Source organism: Mytilus galloprovincialis, chromosome 9, assembly GCF_965363235.1.
Source record: "Mytilus galloprovincialis chromosome 9, xbMytGall1.hap1.1, whole genome shotgun sequence".
Lineage (NCBI taxonomy): Eukaryota > Metazoa > Mollusca > Bivalvia > Mytilida > Mytilidae > Mytilus > Mytilus galloprovincialis.
In genome coordinates this window covers 57378220-57405183 of record NC_134846.1, presented here as the reverse complement: position 1 = coordinate 57405183, position 26964 = coordinate 57378220, and the positions used below count along the sequence as shown (strand labels likewise).

The following is a 26964-nucleotide window of genomic DNA, read 5'->3' as shown; positions in this document are numbered from 1 at the left end:
TTCATAAAAAGCTCAGTTGTAGCCTAATTTGTTTATACATTTAAAATTTGTTTTATCACCTTTTCACTGTAACTTCGCCTTTCCATATAGTGAAAACTGCTGACATAAATCATAAAATAATAAGAGTGCACAAACTGAAATAAAACATGACTGACATGTACATCATAAAATTTTTTCATACACCAAATAAAGTTGATATGTTGCATACAGTATTAAAACAGACCAAACCATAAAAAAATATTTAACCATTGAACTATGAAAAATGCCCAAGGTCAGACAAAACCTGCCAGTTGGACATGCAAACCTAACAATCATTCCACTCCCCAAATAAAGTAGACCTATTGCCTGCAGTATCTGAGATATGGAATTACCTTTGTACTATGATCCATGAAATGAAATGGAGGTCAAGTAAAAACTGTCAGAAAAGCATGACCTTGCTAGGTATACACAAACCAAATATAGTTATCATATTACTGTACTCTTAAAAAGAGAGAATTAGCATTATTAGCTAGATAAGTCCAACTACCTGTCATTCTCAGAATATTTGTAAAAAATCAAAATCGTGTGACCATGCACATCTTCATTATGTGTAAGAAACATCCTACAAAATATTAAAGTTGTACCTCCAAAACTGTAGGATGAGATAGTTAACACCACTAATTTTCACTATCCCTATGTATCCCTTTAAACTTTTAAAAATCCAATATATACTATAGAAATCCAAGAAAGTATTAAATCTAACAAAGCAAAAAATACACACTTATCATGAAAATTCATTTATTTCCACTAAAGATTTCATTTTATGATAGTAATCAACTTTTACAATATAAATATATCAATGCAATTTATTTCATGATTAAAACTAGAATCCGCAATTTCCTGAGAGAAATTTCTTGAATTTGCCATCATATAACGATGACAAAGTACTTCTCAAAATGTTTCTTATTGTTTCTGTCTGTAGTTAATACCATTTGTAGTTACTCTGTCTGTAAACTTTTATTGTAAGAGCAACTATCAGTCTGAACACATTTGGTATATCACATGTAGGAACTTTATGTTAAACTTTGAAAGTCTGAGTTTTAAATAAGTCTAAGGTAACACTACTTAAGAATGCTGGTATTGATTTGTGTTTAGACAGATATAAGTCAATAGTTTCTTCTAAATTCTCTGTAAAATCTGTAGATAGTAGCTGCATATCATTTTTCTCACCTTGCTGAAAATGAAAAAAATATTATGATAGAAATTTGAGTTTATAGCTAGTTATAAAATCTAATAAAATAAATTGTTATCACAGACAATCTGTTATCTTCCTTTTTGTTATTTGATGATGCAAATGTTGAAATCAAAATAGCAATACTTTAACATGTTTCATAACATAGACAAACATTCAAAGTCAATGAACCATGACTGAGGTACATGGCTAAACAATCTCCATGTAAAAGAAATGTGCCAATGCTAATACAACTGCATACCAAATATCATTGACTTATTATAAGTCATTCCCTTTAAAAAACCAAAACACAAATATTAACTTGTAAACTTTGTAAAAGTTTCAAAGTCAATGAACCATGAAGAGGAGGTGGGGCTTTATAATCTTCATGGAAACAATACTTGCAAATGCCAATTAATTTGAATACCAAATCATTGACTTAACATTAGCAGTTCATCTTAAACTGATCTAATCACAAACTAATACATGTAAACTAAGCAAATGTTTCAAAGTCGATAGACCATGACTGAGGGGGCGGGCCAAATATTCGCCATGGAAATGAGATGTGTTCATGCTTATAGAACTGAATAACAATTAATATTGGCCTACCACTAATGGTTCCAATTCTACTGACCTAATCACAAACTAATACATGTTAACTTAGCAAAATTTTCAAAGTCAATAGACCATGACTAAGGGGAAGGAGCCAAATAGTCCCCAATGAAATGAGATATGCCAATGCTTATACAACTGCATACATAATATCATTGACCTTCCGCTAGTGGTTCACCATAAACTAGAACTAATCACACACTAATGCATTGTTGACAATTTCATACAAAAAAGATGCAGATTTTTCTGACAAAATACATATATTGTGCATTTATATATGAGTTCATATCACTGTCAGACCAATATAAGTTGGACTCTGCAGAATATCCCACAAAGATAAAAGCTGCAGAGGCCAATGATATAAATCTTTATCTATCTTACTTAAATCTTACCTGAAAAACAAAGAAATCGTCCCTTGATTCAGCATACATACTAGTTACTTTGTATTGATTTGTATAATGGAAATCTATTTTATATCCTGTTAACTGATAACACACTTCACGAAACTCCTGACTTTTCTTGGAAAATGCTTCCATTAACCTTTTGTTCTTTAATTCTTCTTTTGTTAGTTGAGCTTTCATTTCTACAAAAATATAAATAAACGCTATCATATCTAAAGGAGAAAGAAACCTTAATTATATATGATGCACACATCTCACAAGGAAAACAAAATTTTCAATTTTGAATATCTTGTTATTTTGTGGAACTCTTTGATGTTGAAGAGCACAAACAGAGTTCTCTTCTATCTCAGTGAGAAGTTAAGCTATAAAACTATTTTAATCCACCATTTTCTACATAAGAAAATGCCTGTACCAAGTCAGGAATATGACAATTGTTATCCATTTTTTAATGTGTTTTGCCATTTTCTTAGGGACTTTCCGTCTAGAATTTCCCTCCGGGTTTGTTATGTTTGTTATTTTACTTTTCTCAGCTTTCATTTTGGTATTTATGATTCCTTAACATGTAGATTTAAAACACAAACAAGGACCATACCATCAACCTCTTTGCTACTAGAAGGTTCTTGTAATCTTTTTTGAACTTGTTCTGTTACGTCCATAGCTTGACCTCCTGACTCCTCAAGGACTCTTATTCTTTCTTTCAATGTTTCATTTTCTTCTCTTAATCTCTGTAATTCTGCAGCTCTTTGTTTTGCTGCCATAGCAACTGGATTCATTTCAAAATGGATAACTTTCGTTTTGGTTGGATCATAGTCTCCCTATGATTAAAGTAAAAATTTCTGTAATGAAACTGTATGGAAAGTATGGTTTAAAAGCATATGTTATATCTATATCTAAATACAAATTTATGAACAAAAAGGTTAACTTGACTCAGTTACTACAGGAATAGTGACATTTCAGTAAAATCACATCTTACTGTATTTGTAATATTTTCATGTGTACTTATTTTCGTAAATTAGGTATTGCTCATGAATTTGCATGCATAAAGTTTTGATATATTTCAAAAATATCAACCCATAAAAAATAGAAAGTTTTAGTGCAAAGTGAATTTCAGATTATATTTTAATATTGTAGTATAGTCCAACTTCCTAAAAACTTATCTAGTTCTCAGATACTATTTGCTTGACTAAAGTAATCACAGCGTTTTTTATTTACCTGTAAATGTCGTTGTTCAATTCTGGTTTCTAATATATATCTCTGTTCTTCACTTTTTTCAATTTCTTTTTCTAAAACTGATATTCTTTCTCTAAATATAGAATGCAACATACAAATGGGTTAACAGTAATCATAACTAATCAAAGTAAACAGTAACTCTTCAATCATTATTTTGAATTTTTGATGTTCCAAATAAATTGCGATTCATACAAATGATTATGAATTAATCTATGGGAAGCCTATAAAATTTCTATTTAAGTGGGGTACAAAGTTTATATCCAATATACCTTAGTGGACTAAAAAGGTGTTTATATCCAATTAATCTTTGTGAACTAAAAAGGTGAAAATAATACATCAGATACTTATTTGTCATTATGCTCTTGTTTCAACTAAACTAAGGCAATTCTGGTGCCACTGGAATTTTCATTCATACTAGAACGGACCCGTGATATTGCGGGTCCATGACTGAATTAGAGTATATAACTATGCGTAAGCCTTATTTTAGTATTGCGATTGTCATCTGATAAAGTCATGCCGATTATAAGATGCACAGTTTTCTCTGCTTTTAAAACCTTTTTTGTTTGAACCCATGGACCTGGAACTTACCAATTATTGGTAATATTAATTATTTGGAAAACAAAAGGTTCTGGAATGGAGTATTTTTTAATCAACAGCTTTGTCCTCTATTAGTTATAAATAAAGTTGAATTCTTTGATTCGCTGTTTTACGTCATGCCTGTTAACAAATTGAAAACTGCATATACGCCTTATTTTAAGTCCAGATTTTTAGTATTCGTTTTGTCATCTTAGAAAATCTTACTGATTAAAATACTACAATAGGGAACAATTTGACAATGATTGAATTTAGTGGTGTCAACCCTGTGATTATGACCCGTGTATATAGCAAAATCCGAAATACACCATTTGGTGGTGCGCCTGTCAGATGCGGAACGTCCAGATAAGGTAATAGGTAACAGGTGAATATACTATTGGCTTCAGTATCGGATTCGACCCGGAACTTGCTAATTATTGGCAATATTAATTATGTGGAAAACAAACGGGTCTGGAGTGGTGTAATTTTTAATCAACACCATTGTCCTATATTGGCTATATATAAAATTGAATTCTTTGATTTGTTGTTTTTACCCCATGACGGCTGACAAATTGGACCTCGTTATTTTAGTATTATAGATTGCTGACTTTTTAATGAAATACAGTCAAACCTGCTCAAGAGACCACCTGTCTTAAGCAAAAACCTGTGTTATAACAATTAATTTTAGATAGCTCTGTATTACATTTCATATAAATTGAACCTGTATTAAAAGACCACCTAACTTTATAGACCACTTTTTCTCTCTCCCTTAAGAGTTCTTTAAAAACAGGTTTCACTGTACTTCAGAAAAAAGAATCATTAATCTGTCTCTATTTTGTATTTCATGATAAAACCCTATTCTTTTCAAACAAAAAACTACAACCACATGATATCAATAAAAGCATACCTAAGCTTTAGGATAGTTTTCTTATCAACTTCTGACTGGGCTGGAACAACTGGAACATATGTCTGAAATAAAAAGAAAAGATTAGAATATTATATTCATATACGGTGATTTCTATTATTTATGGGGTACCAACAATATAGATTTTATGAGTATAAGTTAGCCATGAATTTAAAGGTATATACAAGAATGTGTCCATACTCCATAGTTCAAGGATGCCCCACTCGCACTATCATTTTCTATGTTCAGTGGACCCTGAAATTGGGATTAAAACTTTGGCATTGAAATTAGAAAGATCATATCATAGGGAACATGTGTACTAAGTTTCAAATTGATTGGAATTAAACTTCTTCAAAAACCTACCTTGACCAAAAACTTTAACCTGAAGCAGGACAGGCTGATGAACAAATGAACGGTCGGACGAACAGACCCACAGACAAGAAAATGTATGTATATGAAGTGGTTTTCCAATTTGTGACAAATATAAACTTACTGTATAGTAGGCAAACTATACTAAATTGGGACACCAATAAGATGTAAGATTGGTTGTTCTTCACTGAAACAAATCAATGCATGTGTGATTTACAGTTGTTAATTTCTGTATCATTTGGTCTCTTGTGAAGAGGTGTTTCATTGACAAAACCACATCTTCTTTTTTATATGGCCAAATTATTCATAATCATTATTGACACATGAATGGTACTAAAAACTTATAATGTATTCCATATCAAATCTTTGTGAGAAATAATTAGTTGAACAACTGTTTAATCTACAATCTTTAACATACTTGTGGATTATCCATCCTTTGAGCTCCATTTTGTGAGTAGGCTTTCTGAAGATCCCCTTCTAATTGATCAACCTGTTTCCTATAATTGTCTATTGTATCCTCTAAATGTTGTATCCTAGATGTAGCATGTTTGGCTACATTCACTGTCATTTCACTTTCATAAGAATCTAGAATATTTTTAAAACCATCTCTTTCCTACAATTAAAAATGAAACAAATTACAATATCTCCTAATAAACAGCAATATGCTGACTGTACAAGTATGGGTTTTGCTCATTGTTGAAGGCTGACCAGTATTCTAGGCTTTATTCACTGTTATGTTGTTGTTTGTCTTCTTTGTACATGTATTTCTATTTTCTTAATGAAGTCTGTCAATTGTAGTTGGTGTGGTACGATAAAAGTTCCAATATTATTTGGAAATTTCTTTTTAAATACTGATTTTGTTTTGATGTTTTTATTTAAGATCAACCATAAATTCATCTTTTTAATCCAAAAAGATTTTTTCTAAGATCTACCCAATCCAATCCTTTATACCACTAATTTACAAAATGATTTCATCCTAAATCTAAAACTGTTCTTTTCATTTCATAGAAAGCACACATTTTTCTTGTAAGAAGTTCTAAAAAGTCTGATTTATATCTAATGTCTATAATGGTTCAGGGACATCAACTGAAAGTCAAGGGCAACACAAACTTTGCCTGGAAACTTCTACAGAGACAAGTTGGGAATCCGAGGGCAATAATCACACTCAATTCAGCTTGTGTAGTGAGCCCTGATAGCTTACCAATATGAACCTTGGACCAAATATCAAGGCCACTAATTCAAAGTTGCTAGAAAACTGAATAGAAATGTGTTACGGACAGTTTGGCGGAAAGACAGACAGACTAATAAAACCAGTATACACTTATTTTGGACCTGGGTTTTATAAGTTGACTTAATTACCTTAGTAACAAATAAAAGTTTTCTCTGTAATCGTTTTATTAAATCAGCATTCTGCTCATGTTTAGACTTTTCTTTCTGTAATTCAGTTATAGTTGTTTCTAACTTCTGTTGACTACTATTCAGATGTTCTTCTAAACTGTGAATTCTGTAAACATTTATTTGATATGAAAAAAATAGTTTTCTAATGTTTGTTCATTCTAATGATTTGTGCTTTGTATTTTTGTTAAAGAGATGAACATAAAATTATTTTTAAAATCTTGCAGCAAAAAAAACCCCAATATTTTTGGTTATATTGCTAATTACCTGTATTCATCTGAATGTTTTAACAATTGGTTGGAAATTAAATATCCAGTATTAAACTAATTTCTTGTTTTTGGTCCAAATTACAGGCTCACATGTAATTCTTTATTCAAAATATGTCTCATTTCATTTTTTATATCTAATAATAATTATTCAAACTGTTATAAAAGTGATAATTTAATTTCTAACAAATAAGGCCTGAAATTTTCCTTAATGCATTTTTATTTAGGGGCCAGCTGAGGCCTACCTCCGGATGCAGGATTTTCTCGCTGCATTGAAGACCCTTTGGTGGCCTTCGGCTGTTATCTGCTCTTTGGTCAGGTTGTTGTCTCTTTGACATATTCCCAATTTTCATTCTCAATGTTATCATCAAACCATGCAATATGATTTAGGTCCATTAGTATACAAGAAATGAACGTATACAAATAAGTTTATTTTATAATTTAAAACATTTTGAAAAATTTCAAGCATGTTTATTGAAAATCATAAAGAAAACTTAATTTGAAATCTCAGTCCTTTTAAGGGGTAGACCTTGGTTCAGGGAGATAACTCTTTAAGTCAGTTAAGCGTTTGTAAAAATCAAGTTCATCAATGTTTTTTTAAGCATTTACCTGAAACAGATTAAAAGTAATCTATGTAACCTAGAAGCTTAGAATATGTTTTTGAAAATGGTTGACACAAACGTACTGATGATTTTAAGAGTTATTTCCCTTAACCTAGGTCTACCTCCTTAAACATGTTTGTGGAAAAAGGATAAGAATCTTGTATGGATTAATATGATCACACCTGCTCTGCAACTGTCCTTGTCTTTCTAACATAACAGCCTCAGATTCCTGTAGACATGTCAGTCTCTTTGCTAACTGTGATGGAGATCTAAAAATAAGTCATATCTTTAAAGAATGTATCTTTATGCAGTGTTAGGTGTTAAATAATGTTGCAATAATGATTATGCATCTAGAAAAAATATAAGAACTTGCTTTAAAATTTTTCTTTTTCAGTCAAAATACTTATTGTGTAATCATTTGTGATTTTTTTGTGGATTAACTGGAAGTATTGAATTTGATTCACTTATTTAAGTTTGAAAGCATGCAGTCTGCAATGTAAGCCACTAATTCGATACCCCAGACTAGTAAAATTTTATGTGGACTAATAAGTTTCTGGAAAACTTTGTTTAAAAATAAGAAAATGATGGTCTTCGCAGTAGTTATCTTTTTGATATTTTAGTGATCTGTAAATAAATCTACTAACATAATTTTTCAATTGATACACCTCTTATAACTAATTGATCAGGTTTTAAAGCCACTTTCAGCACTATAGTGCTATTTCATCCCAGTCATTTTTTATTGGCACAAGAGGTCAATAGTAATGACAACTCTAAAGAATAAAGCAATGAGTACAGCAGTTCAATACTAAGCACATTAAACATTGGATAAGTTCAATAACTTCTTCACTAGCTTTTGCTGCATGTGTATGGTAATTATCACTAAATATATCTATGATAGTCTACTAGCATGGTGAAAATGTAGCACTGAAATTTATTTATGCTGGTTCTGTTTTGCAACTTTCAAAATTAAAATATTTTTATGCCTCACAAATTGTCATATAAATCTTTAAGAAGAATCCACATAAAGTTTTTTGTGTACATTAATGAAATTAATGAAATTAATGTAACTTACTTGCCATCTTTTTCCACCTGTTCCCATTTCTGAAGTTTTGATTTCAGTGCCTTAAATAGAAAATTTGCTGGAGATAACAAACACTATTTAGTAATTTAGTATACAGTATTAAAAGCAAACTGATCATAAGGTAAAAATGTATCCTGTCCTTTATTTTAAGGAAGATAACACTGCTTAATTGTTACATATTAAATAAAATAATAAATATAGTTTAAGTTCAAAACAAGCGGACACAATCAATGAAAAAATCATATATAATTACATTTTAAGGGGACATAACTCTGGAATGGTAATGTGACTTTCTTTTCATGGTAGGTAGTAATTATGGAAAGTTATAAGGTCCTCCTTAATGGCAATTCAATTTCCATCCGGAATGATAGCTAAACTTTTAGAGACAATTCAGTAATGATAATCAGTCTAATTATTCTAGAGTTTTATGGATATCATTTTTTGTGGATTGAGAACAAGTTGTATTTTCAGGATATTTGATTTTGCAGCTTTGCCAGTGTCTCCATACAGATCCTTAGAAAATGTTCTTCTAAGGACATTAAAATTCCTATTTTACCTATACCTAGAAAATCTAGGAAAATTGGTGTCCAACAAATAATATCAAATTCATAGTCTTTGAAAACAAACCAGATTCTCTGTATCTAGATGAGCTGCATCAGTGTATATCTTTTCAGCTCTTTCCAACTTTCTTTCCAAACTTTCAGCTTTCTCTTTTAACAACATATTGTTCTCTTGAATCTCTCTAAAAAATAAAAACAAAATATATATCAAATCTATTTATCTCAGGATTCTAAAACATAAAGGTGTATGCAATTTGAGCTCATTATACTTCTACTTGTTCAAAGAATCAGAAAGTGGATGTAGTTCACATATATCCAAAATAGTATTATAAATGGTCTAAAAGAGGGACGAAAGATATCAAAGGGACAGTCAAACTCATAAATCTAAAACAAACTGACAACGCCTTGGCAACTCAGGTTCATTATGAAAAGAAATATTTTGGTTAAATAGCATTGAGAAAGAAAAAAAACACCAAAAGACATCTTGAGGTCCACATAGCATAATCAACTATTTACGTTGTCTAATCTTAATTATCTTAAAAGAATTGTAGACTTTTAATAAACATTTACAAGTCTCATTTAGTGTGCTTGTATACAAATATAAGATCTGTTACTAAAATACAAAATGCAATAAAACTTCCTCAACTAGTTTCTACTAATTTCAAATCATTTCCAGATATGTACATTCGATTAACGCCAGAAAAAGCCTTGCTAAAATGAAGTTCAAGCAATAACTTTTGACCCAAAATTTAAGAGAAGGTCTGACATGGCATCTGTGATCAAATCAAAATTTACCTTAATTGAGCATTTTGTTCTCTCAATTTCTTCACTTCTTTTTCTATATCTGGAAATAATGTCAGCTGACTTTTCATTGCCTTGGTAACAATGGTATCCTCTTCCATGCGGGTACATTTTGTGTCTAATTCCTGAAATATTGAAAATAAAACAGGCACAAGTTCTTTTACTAAAATATGTTGAAACAAGAATATGTCCATAGTGCATGGATGCCCCACTCGTACTATCATTTTCCATGTTCAGTAGACCAGGAAATTGTTGTAAAAACAAGTGAAACTGCGAGCTACTGCTCACTGATGATACCCCCGCCGCAAGTGGATAATATTAATAGTGTAAAAATATGCAAGTGTTCGGTAAACAGGAAGTTGTCGAGTGATGAATCTGAAAACGCATCACACGGTATAGCTGACTTATAAAAATCCTGAAACCAAATTTCAGAAATCCTTGTATTGTAGTTCCTGAGAAAAATGTGACGAAAATTTTTAACTTGGTTATCATGTGTAAAATCATACAAGTGTTCGGTAAACAGGAAGTAGTCGAGTGATGAATCTGAAAACGCATCACACGGTATAGCTGACTTATATAAATCCTGAAACCAAATTTCAGAAATCCTTGTATTGTAGTTCCTGAGAAAAATGTGACGAAAATTTTCAACTTGGCTATCATGTGTAAAATCATACAAGTGTTCGGTAAACAGGAAGTTGTCGAGTGATGAATCTGAAAACGCATCAAACGGTATAGCTGACTTATATAAATCCTGAAACCAAATTTCAGAAATCCTTGTATTGTAGTTCCTGAGAAAAATGTGACGAAAATTTTCAACTTGGCTATCATGTGTAAAATCAGACAAGTGTTCGGTAAACAGGAAGTTGTCAAGTGATGAATCTGAAAACGCATCACACGGTGTGGCTGACATATATAAATGTTGATACCAAATTACAGAAAGGGTGGATGTGTAGTTCCTGAGAAAAATGTGACGAAAGTTTCATGGGACGGACTGACTGACGGACTGATGGACGGACTGACGGACGGACTGACAGACAGTGGTAAAACAGTATACCCCCCTTTTTTAAAGCGGGGGTATAATTAGAAAGATCATATCATATGGAGCATGTGTACTAAGTATCAAGTTGATTGGACTTCAATTTCATCAAAAACTTTAACCTGAAGTGGGACCAACATACAAACAGATGTTTGAAGGAATGGACAAATGCACAAACCGAAAAACATAATGACCCTAGGTGTAGCATAAAAAACATAATGACCCTAGGTGTAGCATAAAAAACATAATGACCCTAGGTGTAGCATAAAAAAAACATAATGACCCTAGGTGTAGCATAAAAAACATAATGACCCTAGGTTTAGCATAAAAAACATAATGACCCTAGGTTTAGCATAAAAAAGTTTGGTTAGATTGCTTGCCAAGGAAAGGAATCCAACTTGTATTCTATTGTATTTTAAAGCTAATTGAATGTAGTAAATTATTTATACCTTTAATTGCTGTTCTAAAAGGTTAGCTCTGGTTCTGTGCTCTTCTAACTCAGATATTTCAGTGATTAATTCTGAAACTCTCCTGTAAAATTACCCAATACTGTTATATTCTTACAACTCATTATTCATTGATAACATTTCTTCATAAGGCTTCATGATAAAGATTACATAGTGATTCCAAAAAAGAGGCATTACAACAAGTAAAATTTTGCTAATAGACTTATCTATTAAATTGAGATTATTTATTCTTCAAATTGATTTTCATTTGATTGAAACATAAATATGATAATTTAATCTAATTTCTATACAAAACTATGCATATGCCTTATGAAATAGAATGATTTATGTTAAATATATATATATGGAAGTTTTTAACTACCTTGACTCGCCATTCAGCCTCTGCATGGTCAGTGTTAAATATAGCAAATGATGAGCTTTATAAAGAATTTGAACATACCCAAGTGTCTATCTAAACATATTTTTCATGCAATATCTAAAAAACTTTTTTGTTGTCATTTTTGAAGATAAATTGTGTTGCTTTGTCCAACTTAAAGATTACCTTTGTTGAAGTTTTAGCTGGGTCTGACTTTCCTCTAGGTCATTAATATTTCTTTGTAAACTTGACTGGGATTTCAACAGCTCACTTCTAAATTCAGTAGTCTTTTCTGATAATGTCTGTCTTGTCTGAAAAAAATATAAAATATTTATATACTGCTGGTCTTGTTTACATAAAATAAAAGAAGATGCTGTATGATTGCCAATGAGACAATTCTTCACAAGAGACAAAATGGCACAAAAATAAGTTTTCAATACATACCCATATATAGAATTCAGGTGAAAAATGATTATTGTGTATAATTCTTGTTTTTTTTTATTCCAATAATATTAGAAGCAGCTGAAATATTGCAGTATTCTCAAAATACTAAAAACATTCCGTAGCATCTGTTGAATTTCACTCTAGAATTTGTATTTTAATAACAACTACGATTAATCTCATTATACACGTTATGATTCTCTTCACCAGAAGAATAATTTTGGTTGACTGGTATACATGTATAACTTAATTTATCGCCATATTGATTTACATATAAACAAGAACTGCATTCATAATTATGTTGTTGCTACCAGACACCTATATCCACATTACTCTTGCTGTAAATTTTTCAAAGAAAACATAAATTTATATACCTTTTGAACTTCATCTTGTAGTTTCATATTTCCCTTTTTTAATTCCATGATTTTGGTTTCAAAATCAGATCTTGAATTGTCTTTAATTTTCTTATATTCCTCTAGTTCTTCTCTGGCATATTTTTCACGACTAGACAGAAATTGGATCTGTGATTTTAACTCTTTTATTTTGTCACTCTCCCTCTGAAAATTAAAAGACACTTATTTTCAATTAACTGAGAGCTTTTGATCTTAATTCAAGGCTTTACTGGGAATTCAAGATGAAAAACAGGCTGTTCTTTGACTTAGGGTTTTCTAAGTGTATTTTGGAATTTTGCATTAGGAATAAACACTTTTTAATTATGCAGTATAATCAATGTTGTTCATTTATCATACATGTAAAAGAATTTCATCATAATAAGTGCAAATAATTTGAGATGAAATTTGACAAACATACTAAGAAGCTGTTTATGATGTTGCTGCAAACAATTTTATAAGCAGTCCAGTGACAATTTTTTTTGTGCATTTTTTGTTAGTCCACTGGTGAGAGATTAAAAAGTTAGGGTTTGAGATATCAAATAAAGAGCTGTGCTATAAGTGCATGATACGCCCGTTGCCCTTTTAACTTGTCTTTATGCTTTAAATAATTTTTTTTTGTACATTAATTAGGCTCTTAGTTTTCTCATTTGAATTGTTTTACATTTGTCATTTCAGGGTCTATTATAGCTGACTGTGTGGTATGGGCTTGGCTCATTGTTGAAGGCCATACGGTTACCTATAATTGTTAATTTTCTTTTAATTTTTTAATAGTATCTTAAGTCAACAGATATAAACAATTCACCAAAGTTTCATACAATTTTGTGAAAGTGTTTATGAGTGATTGTCCGAAAACTGGAAAATCCCCCCCCTTTTTTAAGCATTAAAATTCATAACACGGAAACGTAAAATCTGAAATTTATAAAAATCGAAAGGGAGCATACGTTAATAGATATAAACAATTCACCAAAGTTTCATTAAAGTTTATGGAAGCATTTTTGAGTTATTGTCCAAAAACTGGAAAATCCCCCTTTTTTTAAGGATAAAACTTCATAACATGGAAACGAAAAATTTGAAATTTATAAAAATGAAAAGGAGCTTACGTCAATAAGTATAAACAATTCAACAAAGTTTCATAAAAGTTGGTGGAAGCGTTTTTTAGCAATTGTCCGAAGTGTGGACGACGGACAGATAGACGGAACGACAGACAAACAGCGGTTTACCATAATACGACACGTCTTAGACTGGGGTATAAAAACTAGTTCAATACAAAGCATTTACATGAGCTTCCAGTCAGGAACCTAATAAGTGGTTGTCTTATGTCATATTTTTGTGTTTTTTTGTTGAGAATTTTTGGTGTTTTCTTTCGAGTTTATTTGTGTCAATGGGTTGCTGTTTCATCATGTTTATTGATGTATACTTTGATTTTTAATCTTCATCAAAGTATCTGAAGATTACTTTTAGCCACATGAAAGCTTCATGTATTATACCTGTATGATGTCATCTTTCATCAAATATTGTTGTAACTGTGACACTGGTAACAGGTTATAAATTATTTTAATAAAAACATTCAACAAAATGTATAAAAAAATTAAAAATAAAAACATACATCTTTTCCATCTTTGAAGCAACCCAAATCTTTCTCAAATTCTATTCTCGCTCTCTTGTTTGATGTTTTAAGTGTAGATATTTCAGCCTCAAGTTTGGCTATAGTTCCTCTTGCTGCAGATAATTCAGCATCCTTTAACATACTGTCTTTTTCTTTTTCTGAAATGGTAAAAAATTAAATGAGATACAAGATCTTTTACATATAACAATATTCAAACTTGTCAATAAACCATGACTGAGAGTGAAGGGGCACTATTATCTCCATGAAATGAAAAATGTAAATCATGAAATGCTAATACAACTGCATACTAAATATCTTTGACTCAACATTAATGATTCATCATGACCTAATCAGTAAATTTAACACTTGACTCACCAAAAGTTTTAAAAACAATAGACCCTGACTGAGTGGAAGCTTAGGGCTCAAATAATCTTCATAGATCGTACATGTGCTAATTCAAATAAATCTGCATATCAAATAACATTAATTTACTGTAAGTGACTAGTTAACTGACTTCTGAATCTGACCTCATGAGCAACTTCTACAAGGTGAGAAAAAAATTGCAAATATGAAAATTCTTTGGTCATTTGTCCACCTGTCATGCCTGTATGTTACCACAATTAAATTTACAGACCTTTAAAATTTTACCATCTCATGAGAAAAGTGTTACCAGGTACTGACATGAAACTTAACCAGCATAGATTTAACTGATGTTGCTCTGCCAGATGTAGTGATAAAAAAGCTGCTGTCATCTGACCCAACACACAGACTTAGAACAAGTTATAATTACTACATGTAAAATGAAACTTACCCAGCATAGATTTGACTGATAAAGCGGTGCCAGATGTAATGTTCATAAAGCTGCTATCATCTGACCCCACACTCTGACTTAAATCAAGTCTACCAGATTGTCCACTTATAAACTTATCGAAATCTCTCTTCATCCTGATCACTGCTGTGTTGTCGTTCATCTTTATTTCTTCTGTTAAAACAAAAGAAAAAAAGAATTACATCAACATTTTATTATTGTTATTAAAACATTAAATAATATTTTTTATATATATTTCAAAGGTTTATGCATTCAAAATAAAAGGAAAGAATACAGACAAAGGGTCTTTTTGAATGCTACTTGTTTCGAAAAACCCTGGTATAAACATGAAACAAAGTCTAGTTGGCCTGAGCAGCAGCAGCAGCAGTTGGTCTGTAAACAAAAGCACACCTCCTTAACAATGTACTTATGACATCTGGTTTTGAGTATATTTATCCTGAATGAGAATATGCATCCTTCAATGTAGTGGGTTCTTACACATCATGCATATTGCAAAAAGCTAAATACTTTGATAAAGATGAGGAACATCAAAAAGATGATTGTTATGTTAATTTTCCTGTTCTATTCCTATGTATGCAAATTTGTACTTGAAAAATGAAAAATTATGTGAAATCAATTTAATATTAGTCTTTTTATTATTTTTTAATCGAAACATTCTTTAACTCATATAATAATATTATATTGTTATAAGGTTATGAAACAACCTATTTATTTACGAATCAACTTAGTTATTTACGAATCAACTTAGTTATTTACCAATCAACTTAGTTATTTACCAATCAACTTAGTTATTTACCAATCAACTTAGTTATTTACGAATCAACTTAGTTATTTACGAATCAACTAGGTATGAAGTGACCTGCACCTGTCTTTTTTAGGATAAGCACTAGGCCTTTGAAATCCTATCTGGAACACTTATATTTAATGAATTGTAATGAGGACTGATATTGTCAAAATACTTTGATTTTGCAATTCTATTAATTAAGGACTTTCCGTTTGAATTTTCCTCAGAGTTCGGTATTTTCTTTCTTTCTTTTCTTTACTTCGTATCAACTTCCTATTATAAGGGACATCCCTTAACGGGTAATATTAAAAATTCAATAGGGGGAGGAAACAGGGATAAAATATATTACATCAAGGTAAAATCCAATGGTGATGTGCTATACATTGACAGTGAAATGTAAAAAAATCATAGTAGATAAAATATACACTTCCTAGAACAGGACACGTTGTTAGGACATGAAGAGAAAAGAGGGACGAAAGATACCAAAGGGACAGTCAAACTCATAAATCCAAAACAAACTGACAACGCCATGGCTAAAAATGAAAAGGACAAACAAACAACAGCACACACGACACAACACAGAACACTAAAGAATAAACAACACAAACCCCACCAAAAAACTAGGGGTGACCTCAGGTGCTCCGGAAGGGTAAGCAGATCCTGCTCCACATGTGGCACCCATCGTGTTGCTTATGTGATAACACATCCGGTAAATAGTCTAATTGGTATGTCACATTCATGAAAGGGAAGGGGATTGTAGTTACAACGTAAGGAACATATCTGTTATCATTTGTGAAACGGTTATTCCATAACGGTACCAACTCGTGATGGCGTCCGTAAAATTAACGAAGGGATGATTTCAACTTCACCATTTGGAACTCTTGGTTTAATAGCTTCCTTGTGAGCAGCAACCCTCTATCAAGAAAATCATGAAAGGAAATGCAAGCACGGGAATATCGTATCAGTTGGGAGATATATACCCCGTATGCAGGTGCTGCTGGAATGTTGCTACTTAGAAATGGAAAGTTCACAATTGGAAAGCTGAAATCATCTCTTTTGTTGTAAAGTTTTGTTCAACCGACCCTCATTGTCAATTTCTAGATGTAAGTCAAGATATGAGGCTGACTTAACTGTATCTGTAGTATCCTTTATCTCTAGTTCGATTGGATAGATGCGTTCCACATAGTCACCAAATTTTGAATTATTTAGTGAAAGAACATCATCTATGTAGCGAAAAGTAGAGTTAAAGGATATTGCTAACTTCTTATCTTTCTTCCTAAGAAGTTCCTGCATGAAGTCAGCCTCATAATAATAAAGAAACAAGTCAGCAAGTAGAGGGGCACAGTTTGTTCCCATTGGAATGCCGACAGTCTGTTGAAAAACACGTCCTCCGAACGTAACAAATATGTTGTCAATCAAGAAATCAAGCATCTTGATAATATCAGTTTCAGAAAATTTTTTTGTTCGAATCAGAGTGATCCTTTACAAAGTAGGATTTATCCCTCCCTAAGACGAGATACTTGTATCTACATGTACGTTGGCCATTCTTTTTTACGAAGCAAAGCAATACCAACTCTTTCAATTTGTCTTTTAGTTTGGAATGTGGAATACTAGTGTAAAGAGTAGAAAAGTCAAATGTTTTAATACTGTTACACGATGAAAGAGAGTTAGATTGTATGTACTCTAAAAGATCTTTGGATTCACGACCCCTCTAGAATAGGCAGTTTCACAATAACTTTGAAGCCCGTCTTTAATAGATGTTAATAATTTCGAAAGAGGTTTGGTGGAGCACTTTGAAGACCCAGCAATATACCATTGTTTGTAAGGACACTTATGTAGTTTAGGTATAGATATCCTCTATTTCCCTGTGGCATAGCAGGATTTTTATTATTTAAAGTTTTCATTTCAATGATTTAATTCATCATCACGCTGTATTAACTTTACATAGGAAGCTTCAGCATAACGTTATGTAAATCTCTAATATATGACAGCTGAGGCTTTCCATAAATACAGTGGAGTCCCCGGTGTCCGCGCAGCCGGTGATACAGCTGATTAGCTGATTTCGTTATATCAACACTGTAACGCAAATAAAATTGTTCTTGTTATTGTGTTAGCATTTCAAAGGGATAAAAAAGAATAAAATTGATAAGTTCCAGATTGAAATAATAACTGCAATCCCTAGATTTACAATATTTGGCCAATGTCCATTAAAAAAATACAGCATCAGATAAAATTTGTTTTTACTTAAGTCAAATTTTTATCAGATAGAAATAATTTTTGCTCTGCATCCTTGGCAGGGAAGCAAGTTAACTCGTACCAACGGAAACTCGTACCATGTTAACTCATCCTAAAAAAGTTAACTCGTACCAACGTAAAGTCGTACCATTAAAAATATATCAAAAAATATGAATGTTTTGTGGTGTTTTTTCTTTCTAAAATTAATAAAAAAAAGTTGAATTACTGTAATTTTATACTGGATTTTAATGAAAACTTGGACAAAAATACGTTTTTTTTTAATTAAGATACTAATATAAATGGTCTTAATTACCTTAATACCCTGCTAATTAATATATGATATTCCTTTGATTGTGTGATCAAATTAATACATTCCTTTGATTGTGTGATTATTGGTTGATTATTAACTAATCAACTTCGTTTAATCATATTAATACATTTTGATTGTTGTTATATACTTTGTTATTCTGCCAGTACTACCATTAAGCCTACTGGCCATTCACAATACCATTATTCACAATACAGATGGACAGTCAAACTCATAACTCATAAATAGAAATAAACTTAAAATATTATGCTGCCAACACTACCATTACGTCTACTGGCTATTCACAATACCATTAGAACCATGGATGGACAGTCAAACTCATAAAAAGAAATAAACGCCATGGCTAATAAATAATAGCACACAAGACCGTGACAACATAGCAAACGAAAGACTAATCTGAGGATGATTTCAGGTATCATTTACTTTCCTCTGAAGGTGTCACTACTCTTTATCAAAGCAACAGACTTAAGAGGTATTGAGAAAAATAACAGTATATATTCATAATTAAACACCAATCAAATGCATTTAAATAAGTTGGTACGAGTTAGCAGTGGTACGAGTTTACATTGGTTCGAGTTTTTTTTTAGTGGTACGAGTTGACGTTGGTACGAGTTTACATTGGTACGGGTTAACTATAATTCCTTGGCAGTGTGCTTGGTTTGAATTTAGCTACCTTTCGTAGCAGCAAATCTTCCTCTATTCAATGAAGCTATTTTTGGAAGGCATGCGCGAAATCACCGGACATTGGAGGAACTCTCAGAACTGGGGTTTCCCCACTTTTAGACACACATTACACAAAATTTTGAGGGTTAAACCCTACAAACTGATAATTTTATGAAATAAAAGTATTTTATGAATGTATACACACAATATTATCCAATTATTGGTTTTATCGAAGTCATAAGTCTTAGGTGCGCGGATACACCGGACTGTACCGTATTGCTTTCATCTTTTGTAATAACTAAATCTAGAGTTCTACACATCTGATTTTCCCTAAATCATGTAAATCTTATAGGTTTATCTATATGTTGATATAGAAAATTGTTTACTACATATGCTACAGTTCATAACTGCAATTTCTCAATCGCTTACCCTGTTATAGTGCTTTTCTTTTATCTGTTGTGTTTTTAAAAAACGGACAGTATCAATAGTGTCCCTTGAGAACATTAATTTATAAAAAAGTTTGTAAAAAAAATGCGCCTTACATAAGGGAGATAACCGCATTACTTTCTACTATTTTTCGAATCGTAAGCTGACTACCAGCGAAATTATTCCGGAATTAAAAACAAATGTGAAAATAATCAGCACAAATCGATAATAATATAGTAGACATGATGGTGACCGTGTTATAATTACCATGGAACACGCAATCCATCAGACTAAGGAGGTTGTGAACATATAGGTCAAACAACCTCTTTGGTTAGACAGAGACATAAGACATGTTATAAAGAAATAAAAATAAAAATATAAAAATGTGACTCAAAATTATTTTTTTTATTTATGTATTGTTTTTGTTTTGTTTTTAATCGGGGGCGGGGGAAGGGGCCATTGAAATGGAAAAGTGTTCATAGCAACGATATTTGATCTATTTGTCATAGTCATAAGCTACAAAAATGAAAAATTGGGAAAAATTTGAAAGGAGGCCCAGCACCTGTCTGCTATAATTTATGTTTACCTGTTCATGTTTGTGAATATTAAAACTAATATATGACTGATTGGTTGAAGATCAAATATGAGTTTAACATTGATTGATTGATTGATTGATTGATTGATTGGTTGATTGATTGATTGATTGATTGATTGATTGATTGATGCGGATTGAATAATGTGGATTGATCAATTGATTGTTTGATTGGTAAATGATGATGATGATGATGATGATGATGATGATGATGATGATGATGATGATGATGATGATGATGATGATGATGATGATGATGATGATGATGATGATGATGATGATGATGATGATGATGATGATGATGATGATGATGATGATGATGATGATGATGATGATGATGATGATGATGATGATGATGATGATGATGATGATGATGATGATGATGATGATGATGATGATGATGATGATGATGATGATGATGATGATGATGATGATGATGATGATGATGATGATGATGATGATGATGATGATGATGATGATGATGATGATGATGATGATGATGATGATAAAAAAATCAATTTGTAATAGATCGTGAAAATTCCTAGACTTATGAATTCCCATGAATTCCCGTTTCTATCTAGGTTCAATTACTAATTTTATTTTCAATTTAAGAACACAGTTCCAATGTTTCCCACCATGCACATTACATGTCATATTTTATCTATCAAAGGGCAAGGAACAAGATTATAACTAAAAAAGCACTTTTTTTTCTTTTTTATTTTCAATGTCTTAAGAAAAATAAAAGCTTCACAGCAAATGAAGTGGGATTTCCATTACAATTTATATTTCAAAGGTTCATAACTGGTTAAAAATATTTGATTACGACTTATTTTCAAAAGTGTCAAAGACATTGCTGATAATATAAGTTTCACTAAATTTAGCAATAATTGTACACATTAGAGTGCTAACAAGACCGGACGGTCGGACACCCGGTATTTTTATGACTCCTGCAACGCGTTTAGCTAAGTAATAAAAAATCAAAACCCAAGGTTGTAGACTCAAACTCCTGGAAAGGGGAGTCACTTCAGTTCCTATATTCCGAAGTTCCTTAGTTATACAGAAGTGGCGCTGTAATGGGGTCTGTTTTTGATATGTCAAATATAAGTTTGGGTGGTAAACTTTGACATCAAATATTTATGAATTAAATGATGGTAGTTTCGAGGAAACAATAAAATTCGGTTGAAAATATAAATATATGAATTGGTGGGTATTTTGAATTTAATCAAAAATCTAACTAGTGTCGGATTCTGGGGGAGTGTATGTGCTTAAATAAAAAATAGTTTTTTGCATAAAAATGTCCTAAAAAATGTTCGCCTCGCTCCTCTCGGCGAAACATCCACATCATTTCAACCCTGGCTACGCCACTGACTGCTAATCTTATTCAGCAAGATTGGAGTTGACGGAACACACATTCTAATCATTGAGAGGTTCCAAATCATATCATCAGAGTCAACCGAAAATAATTTATTTCACTTGATTTAAGATCTTTTACTTTGGTCATGTTTTAAGGTTTCTCAAGTTTTGGCATATGGTGTACATACGATAGAAGGTCATAAAATTGTTAAAAAAAACTGTCATGGTGTTAGATCTATAACTCCTGGGACTATTATACAAATCTAAGGTCATTCCTATCAATGGTCGATTGACGATTTTTAGCTTTTTGACTTCACGGTAGATTCATCTTTTTGCTGATCATTGGTTTCTCTGTCTACTTTAATTTTTGCTCAAATGCGTGAATATTGTCATAGAAGGGCAATAACTCTTATACTGAAAAAAAAACAACTTATCTTCATGATTATTGTCGTATATTTGATAGAAACTATAAAAGACAGAAAGAAATGTGAACTGCACACAAGTTTAAGCCAAATATGCTAACAATGTAGTAAAATAAACGCATTTTAAAGGGAACATGAAGATTTTGGCAATGCAAACAGTTTACTTATCTGTAGATTTTACCAATCTAGATGATATTTGATCAAATAAATCTACCACCTATATATCTTTTATAAGGAATCAAAAACGCCAGGGCCGTAACTAGCCTCTTTTAATATTGAGGCAAAATATATAAAAAAAATTATGGCGAGGGTCGCTCTGAGAAAAAAATAACGCAGGATCGTGCATTCTGAGCGTTTCCCGGACTCTTTCTTACATTGAAACGCAATTAATTGTAAGCTATTTCTTTCGACAATATTCTTGTGTCAAAGCAAAAACATAGATTCATTGTAATTTAAGACTTTTAGGGTTTACGGGGAAAACATTAAAAGTAGACCGATATGTAGGATAAAGCAAAAACCGAAATTCTCACAATCATTATGTCTGTTTGTCTGTTCTTGTCTTGTATTGTGCTTAATTCAGACTTTGGTGATTTTTTTTATGACTTGATTAAAATATAGTGACAGTGCAGTAATATACTTTAAGTACTAGTACTGCCTAAGTCGACACTAAGAACCATCTTGACCTTGTTTTACGGTATTAATGGTTCTGTTATTGTTGAAGACCCTCCATCAACTATCAAGATGAAGAATAGAAAGAAAAAAAAACTTTGGCCATTGATCATTTGTATTTTTTCTATGCATTGACTTTGTGTGAGATAAGGTCCTGGTCACGTTTACTCCATATTCTTTTATTTTCTGTTTAAGAGTCTTAACACGACTTCATGCAAGTTTAATCCTTCAATGTAAAAGGTCATATGCAATTCATTGACTTTTTTAAAGATGATTTGATACCGGGAAATTGGTGGTCTTACTTTAACTTAAACCATGTCAGCTATCTAGTTTTATCTACAAAAAAAAGAGTCAGTTTTGTATTCTTTGATATCAAGCTCAATTCTCCATGCAGAAACGACATTTTTTTTAATGTCCAGTAGCATCGTATATTCTTAAAATAGTTTCTCGTACAATGTCTGGACATCGGTGGACATGCAACATAGCAAAACCAGTTTACAAATGAAAATCAACACTCTGTAGACTATAGTAATGAAGTGGAACAAAATAAATGAACAAAAGACCAAACCGGGACACAGAAGTACAAACAATAGACCATCTTGAACTCTGAAAATTAAAAGTAAAATAGAAACATGGATCACAAAAAAAAAGGGGGCGACATCAGAGAGACTTGCAAGACATTTTCCGTAAAAACAATTCAGGTTGATATGAAGACCATCTTGTTTCATTTTTTTTTTTTTTTGAAATTTCCAACATGAGGCATTTGCCTCATTTGCCTCAATGTAGTTACGGCCCTGAACGCAAAAACTCTAAATAAGTCATATCAGAAGGATAAAAGACTTAAGTTAAGGCGGTGAATGGGGTGTCCATCTTGAATTCTGAAGTAGCACTGAGATAACAGTTGGTCTAGATCTTCAATGAAATATGCATATGTAAGTCTTTTCTTGTTAATAAAAAAGAATGCGTTTTATGATATTTTCAATATGTATTTTCTAAACTTTGTTTTATTCATTTTTTTCAACTTTGCAAGGGAGATAACCAAGATAGTAGATGTAGAAAATTCAGATAAAGTAATTTTTATAAAACATATTGTTGTGAATTTACCGCCTACAAGTTCAGTGACCACATTTTTCTTTTTCTCACCTAAAATCTTGTATGATCTTGTATAAGAGCATCTTCTCATATTTTATCTTAAAATTTTATGATATAATTTCTTAGTATAAGACACACAAAATCTGATGATTTTCCATGCATAATCTATATGAATGGTCTTTATTCTCATCAGAGACATAATAATACAATTGTATTATATGTCTCAGGCCCCGGCGCCATAAAACTATTTGAGTACAGTTTTTTTACTCAGCCTGAGAATTTTCTCAATTTTTTTATTCTCAGCAAAATACACCGCCATAAAAAAATTCTCAGATTTTTTTTACTCAAAGTTAAGAATATTCTTAAATATTTGAGCATGGCCAAGAGCATACTTAAGTATAAAAAAAATCTTAAATGTTGCTATTTAGGGTATTTGATATAAAATTACAATTGTTAATAATATTTTTTTTAATTTTGAAGAACGTCACTATTCTACACAAACCAAGTTGTATCCAAAAAGAGCATACACATATTTATTCAGTCCAAAATTTTTGTTTGGTTAACGTCGTCTTTTTTATATGTTTTGTAGAATAATTACTCAATTTTGTCAAAAACTGTAAAAATTGAGGGTTTTTTTCCAGAGTTCATAATTTGTTGATTGATTTAAATTATTCAATCAAACTGTTGCTAAAACAAACAAAAAAAGTACATACGGTTCTATGATACTATGAATTTAAGAAAAGATTGAAAGACTTTTTTTTATTCTAGTGTGAAACAGCTTCACTGCTCCTTTGTTTTAAGAAATTACCCACATTTTAGAGGGCATCGGATATTTGAGCGAACATTTTTTTTTTTGGTTAGGGCTATTTGACTGATATTCTAGAACGGAAACCATTGCATTTGAATTTTTTTGAGGTACATATAACTTTTTTCTTCACTACCACACGCAATAAATGTTAAATATATTTTAATATTCTCCAAAGTAATTGAGATATAGACAATAATTGATATTATGTTAGACAGTTGGGCCTATCAAGGATAAAATATAGTTTATGTGGTCGGTTTTTTTTCTTTCTTTTTATATTAATCTCTCTTATATCTACTTTTTACAGTTAACTACTGCATCAGGTACCTTAATAATATTGCAATATTGATACCTCATATCTACAAACCAAATATATGTATAATCAAATATACCTAATGTCACCATTTCTACTGTTATTATCTTAGATATCCAAATTATTACAAAGATGTTAAATAATTTCCCCCCTGTTTGGTTTTAAACAGGTATGAAATTGATAAATGTCTAATTGTGCAGTACAGTAACAGATTCAGGGGAGATACAGACGAAAAATCAATCATGTGAAAATCATGATACAGAAGGAAATTCCCATATGCACGATCAGAACAGAAGAATTTTACAGAATAAATATTTCTTACAAAATACGAACCCCCCCCCCCCCCCCACTCCTTATAAAGACCCTCATATATCATTGTGGCGGATAGTTTTGCAGTTGGTTCTATTTATCTGTTTTTATTTTTGAAAAAAGAATGTTTGAACACTTGGTGTTTTTAATAAATGAAATGGGCAATATATATGTCATGCCTTCTCACACGACGTCGTACGTTCAATTTCTCTTCCTGTGCAATATGATATTCACCTCATTATGCTGCTTGCTGAGCAATTCTTATGACTACTTGATTAGTTATTAAATCGCTTTAAATACTGTATCAAATTTATATTAAAAGTTACATACATGTATCTTGAATATTGATTACAATTATTTTCTTGCTTTCATATTATAAAAATATCCGGTTTGTTGGTTTTTTGTTGTGTTTTGTTTTTTTGTTTGTTTATAGATCTGAGAAAAAAAAGTTATAAACAGTTAACTAAAAAATGTCACATAGTGTCTTCTAATGTGTCGTCTGAATTCATAATGTATGTTATTGATCCGTCTTAATGTTTATTTGGCATGCCATACTCGATAGAAGTGCGGACGTGAAAGAAAGCACCCTTCACATAAACGTCAACGCATATTACATTCCAAGGAGATAAAATTTCGAAGATTTCGCCATTATTAATAAAACATCATCATTAAAACGTGCATCTTAGACAGAAGTTGTATGCAAATAAATGTTGGCACCGATATAAATCTGTTGGATCTTCAAACTAGGTGTTTATTTAGAATAGACCATTCCACGCATATTACATGCTTAACAAATCTATGCAGTTTTCAACTTTGTCTAGTTTCTCAGACTGAAATAATTTGGAATAAATTATGGTATAATCAGAGACATAAATAATTAAGGAATACCATTATTATGTCTTAATGTGTAATGTTTTAACAGAGACATAATCTTTATAAAAAAAATTAAAAAAACTGAAACTCATTAAAAAGTAATATATATTTATAACAAACTACGGGTAAATAACTTAAATATATTGAGATCTTTGTCTTTTATTTCAAAAAATTGTCCACAAATTATTTATGACTTTATATCCTGTGACTTTCTCAGTTTCTGCCCATTTACGGATGCCTACAAAGCGTGCGGTGTCCATTTACCAATGCTTACAAAATGCTTCTTGTCACTTCATCCATCATTGATTTTTTTTTTTATGTTTTACATTGTTAATAAAGAGATAAAACCTGCGTTTTTGCGAAGTTTGGTACACTTTTTAGTTTTCAAACATCTATTTTACCCCTTACATCACTGAGAAAAAAATTCTCAACTGAGAAAAAAAAATACTCAGCTGAGAATATTCTCAACGTTGAGAATATTTTTTTATGGCGGATAAAAAAGTTCTCATTCTTAGCTGAGTAAAATAATTAATTCTGAGAATATTTTTTTACTCAGCAAAAAAAAGTTTTATGGCGCCGGGGCCGGTTCTCATACACCAAATACATAGTTACAGAGAAGATATTACAATAATACATATATCATATATTAAGATATCTGACCTTTTTGCACAACCTGAAGCGTAATTTTTTTTTCGATGACCTCTACTTCTTGTTATATTTATCTAAAAAACTTGATTGAAACTATATTTTGTCAAATTATTTTAAAAAAAGTTATGGCTTCTATATCCCCTTCCACCTTAAAGATTGACAATGTTGGATTTTTTAGGTCATTGTATTATTTTAGTTAACGGACGACAGACAACGAACGCCAAGTGAAGAGAATGTATAGTGAAGAAAAGAACGTTGTTCTCTATCATATGACTGATTGGTTTTTGGTTTGATCGTAACAACAGGTGTTTTTTTCAAATTC

General features: G+C 31.3%; 1 protein-coding gene across 3 annotated transcripts; it reads right to left on the bottom strand.

Annotated features, from left to right (window-relative positions):
- Nucleotides 1-760: 760 nt before the first annotated feature.
- On the bottom strand, nt 761-19889 carry LOC143045400 (mitotic spindle assembly checkpoint protein MAD1-like). Of its 3 annotated transcripts, none has more exons than XM_076217865.1 (17): nt 19834-19889; nt 15113-15283; nt 14302-14459; nt 12678-12860; nt 12049-12173; nt 11490-11571; nt 9999-10129; nt 9271-9385; nt 8635-8684; nt 7745-7831; nt 6659-6803; nt 5718-5912; nt 4934-4995; nt 3436-3526; nt 2816-3038; nt 2215-2405; nt 761-1213 (listed from the first exon to the last, which is right to left on the bottom strand). In XM_076217865.1, exons 1-17 carry the CDS (start codon nt 19850-19852, stop codon nt 1058-1060), a joined length of 2184 nt encoding a protein of 727 aa, XP_076073980.1. In that variant the 5' UTR covers nt 19853-19889; the 3' UTR covers nt 761-1057. The 3 variants fall into 3 exon arrangements, with proteins under 3 accessions (XP_076073980.1, XP_076073982.1, XP_076073981.1); XM_076217867.1 differs by lacking the exon at nt 19834-19889 and adding an exon at nt 19683-19701; XM_076217866.1 differs by lacking the exon at nt 19834-19889 and adding an exon at nt 19570-19698.
- Between the last annotated feature and the right edge of the window lie 7075 nt (nt 19890-26964).

Coding starts and splice junctions, on each gene's coding strand:
- LOC143045400 (XM_076217865.1), bottom strand. Junction 6,804..7,744: donor CAAGGACAGTTGCAGAGCAG/GTGTGATCATAT, acceptor AAATGTTTACAG/AATTCACAGTTTAGAAGAAC. Junction 5,913..6,658: donor AACTTTTATTTGTTACTAAG/GTAATTAAGTCA, acceptor TTTTAATTGTAG/GAAAGAGATGGTTTTAAAAA.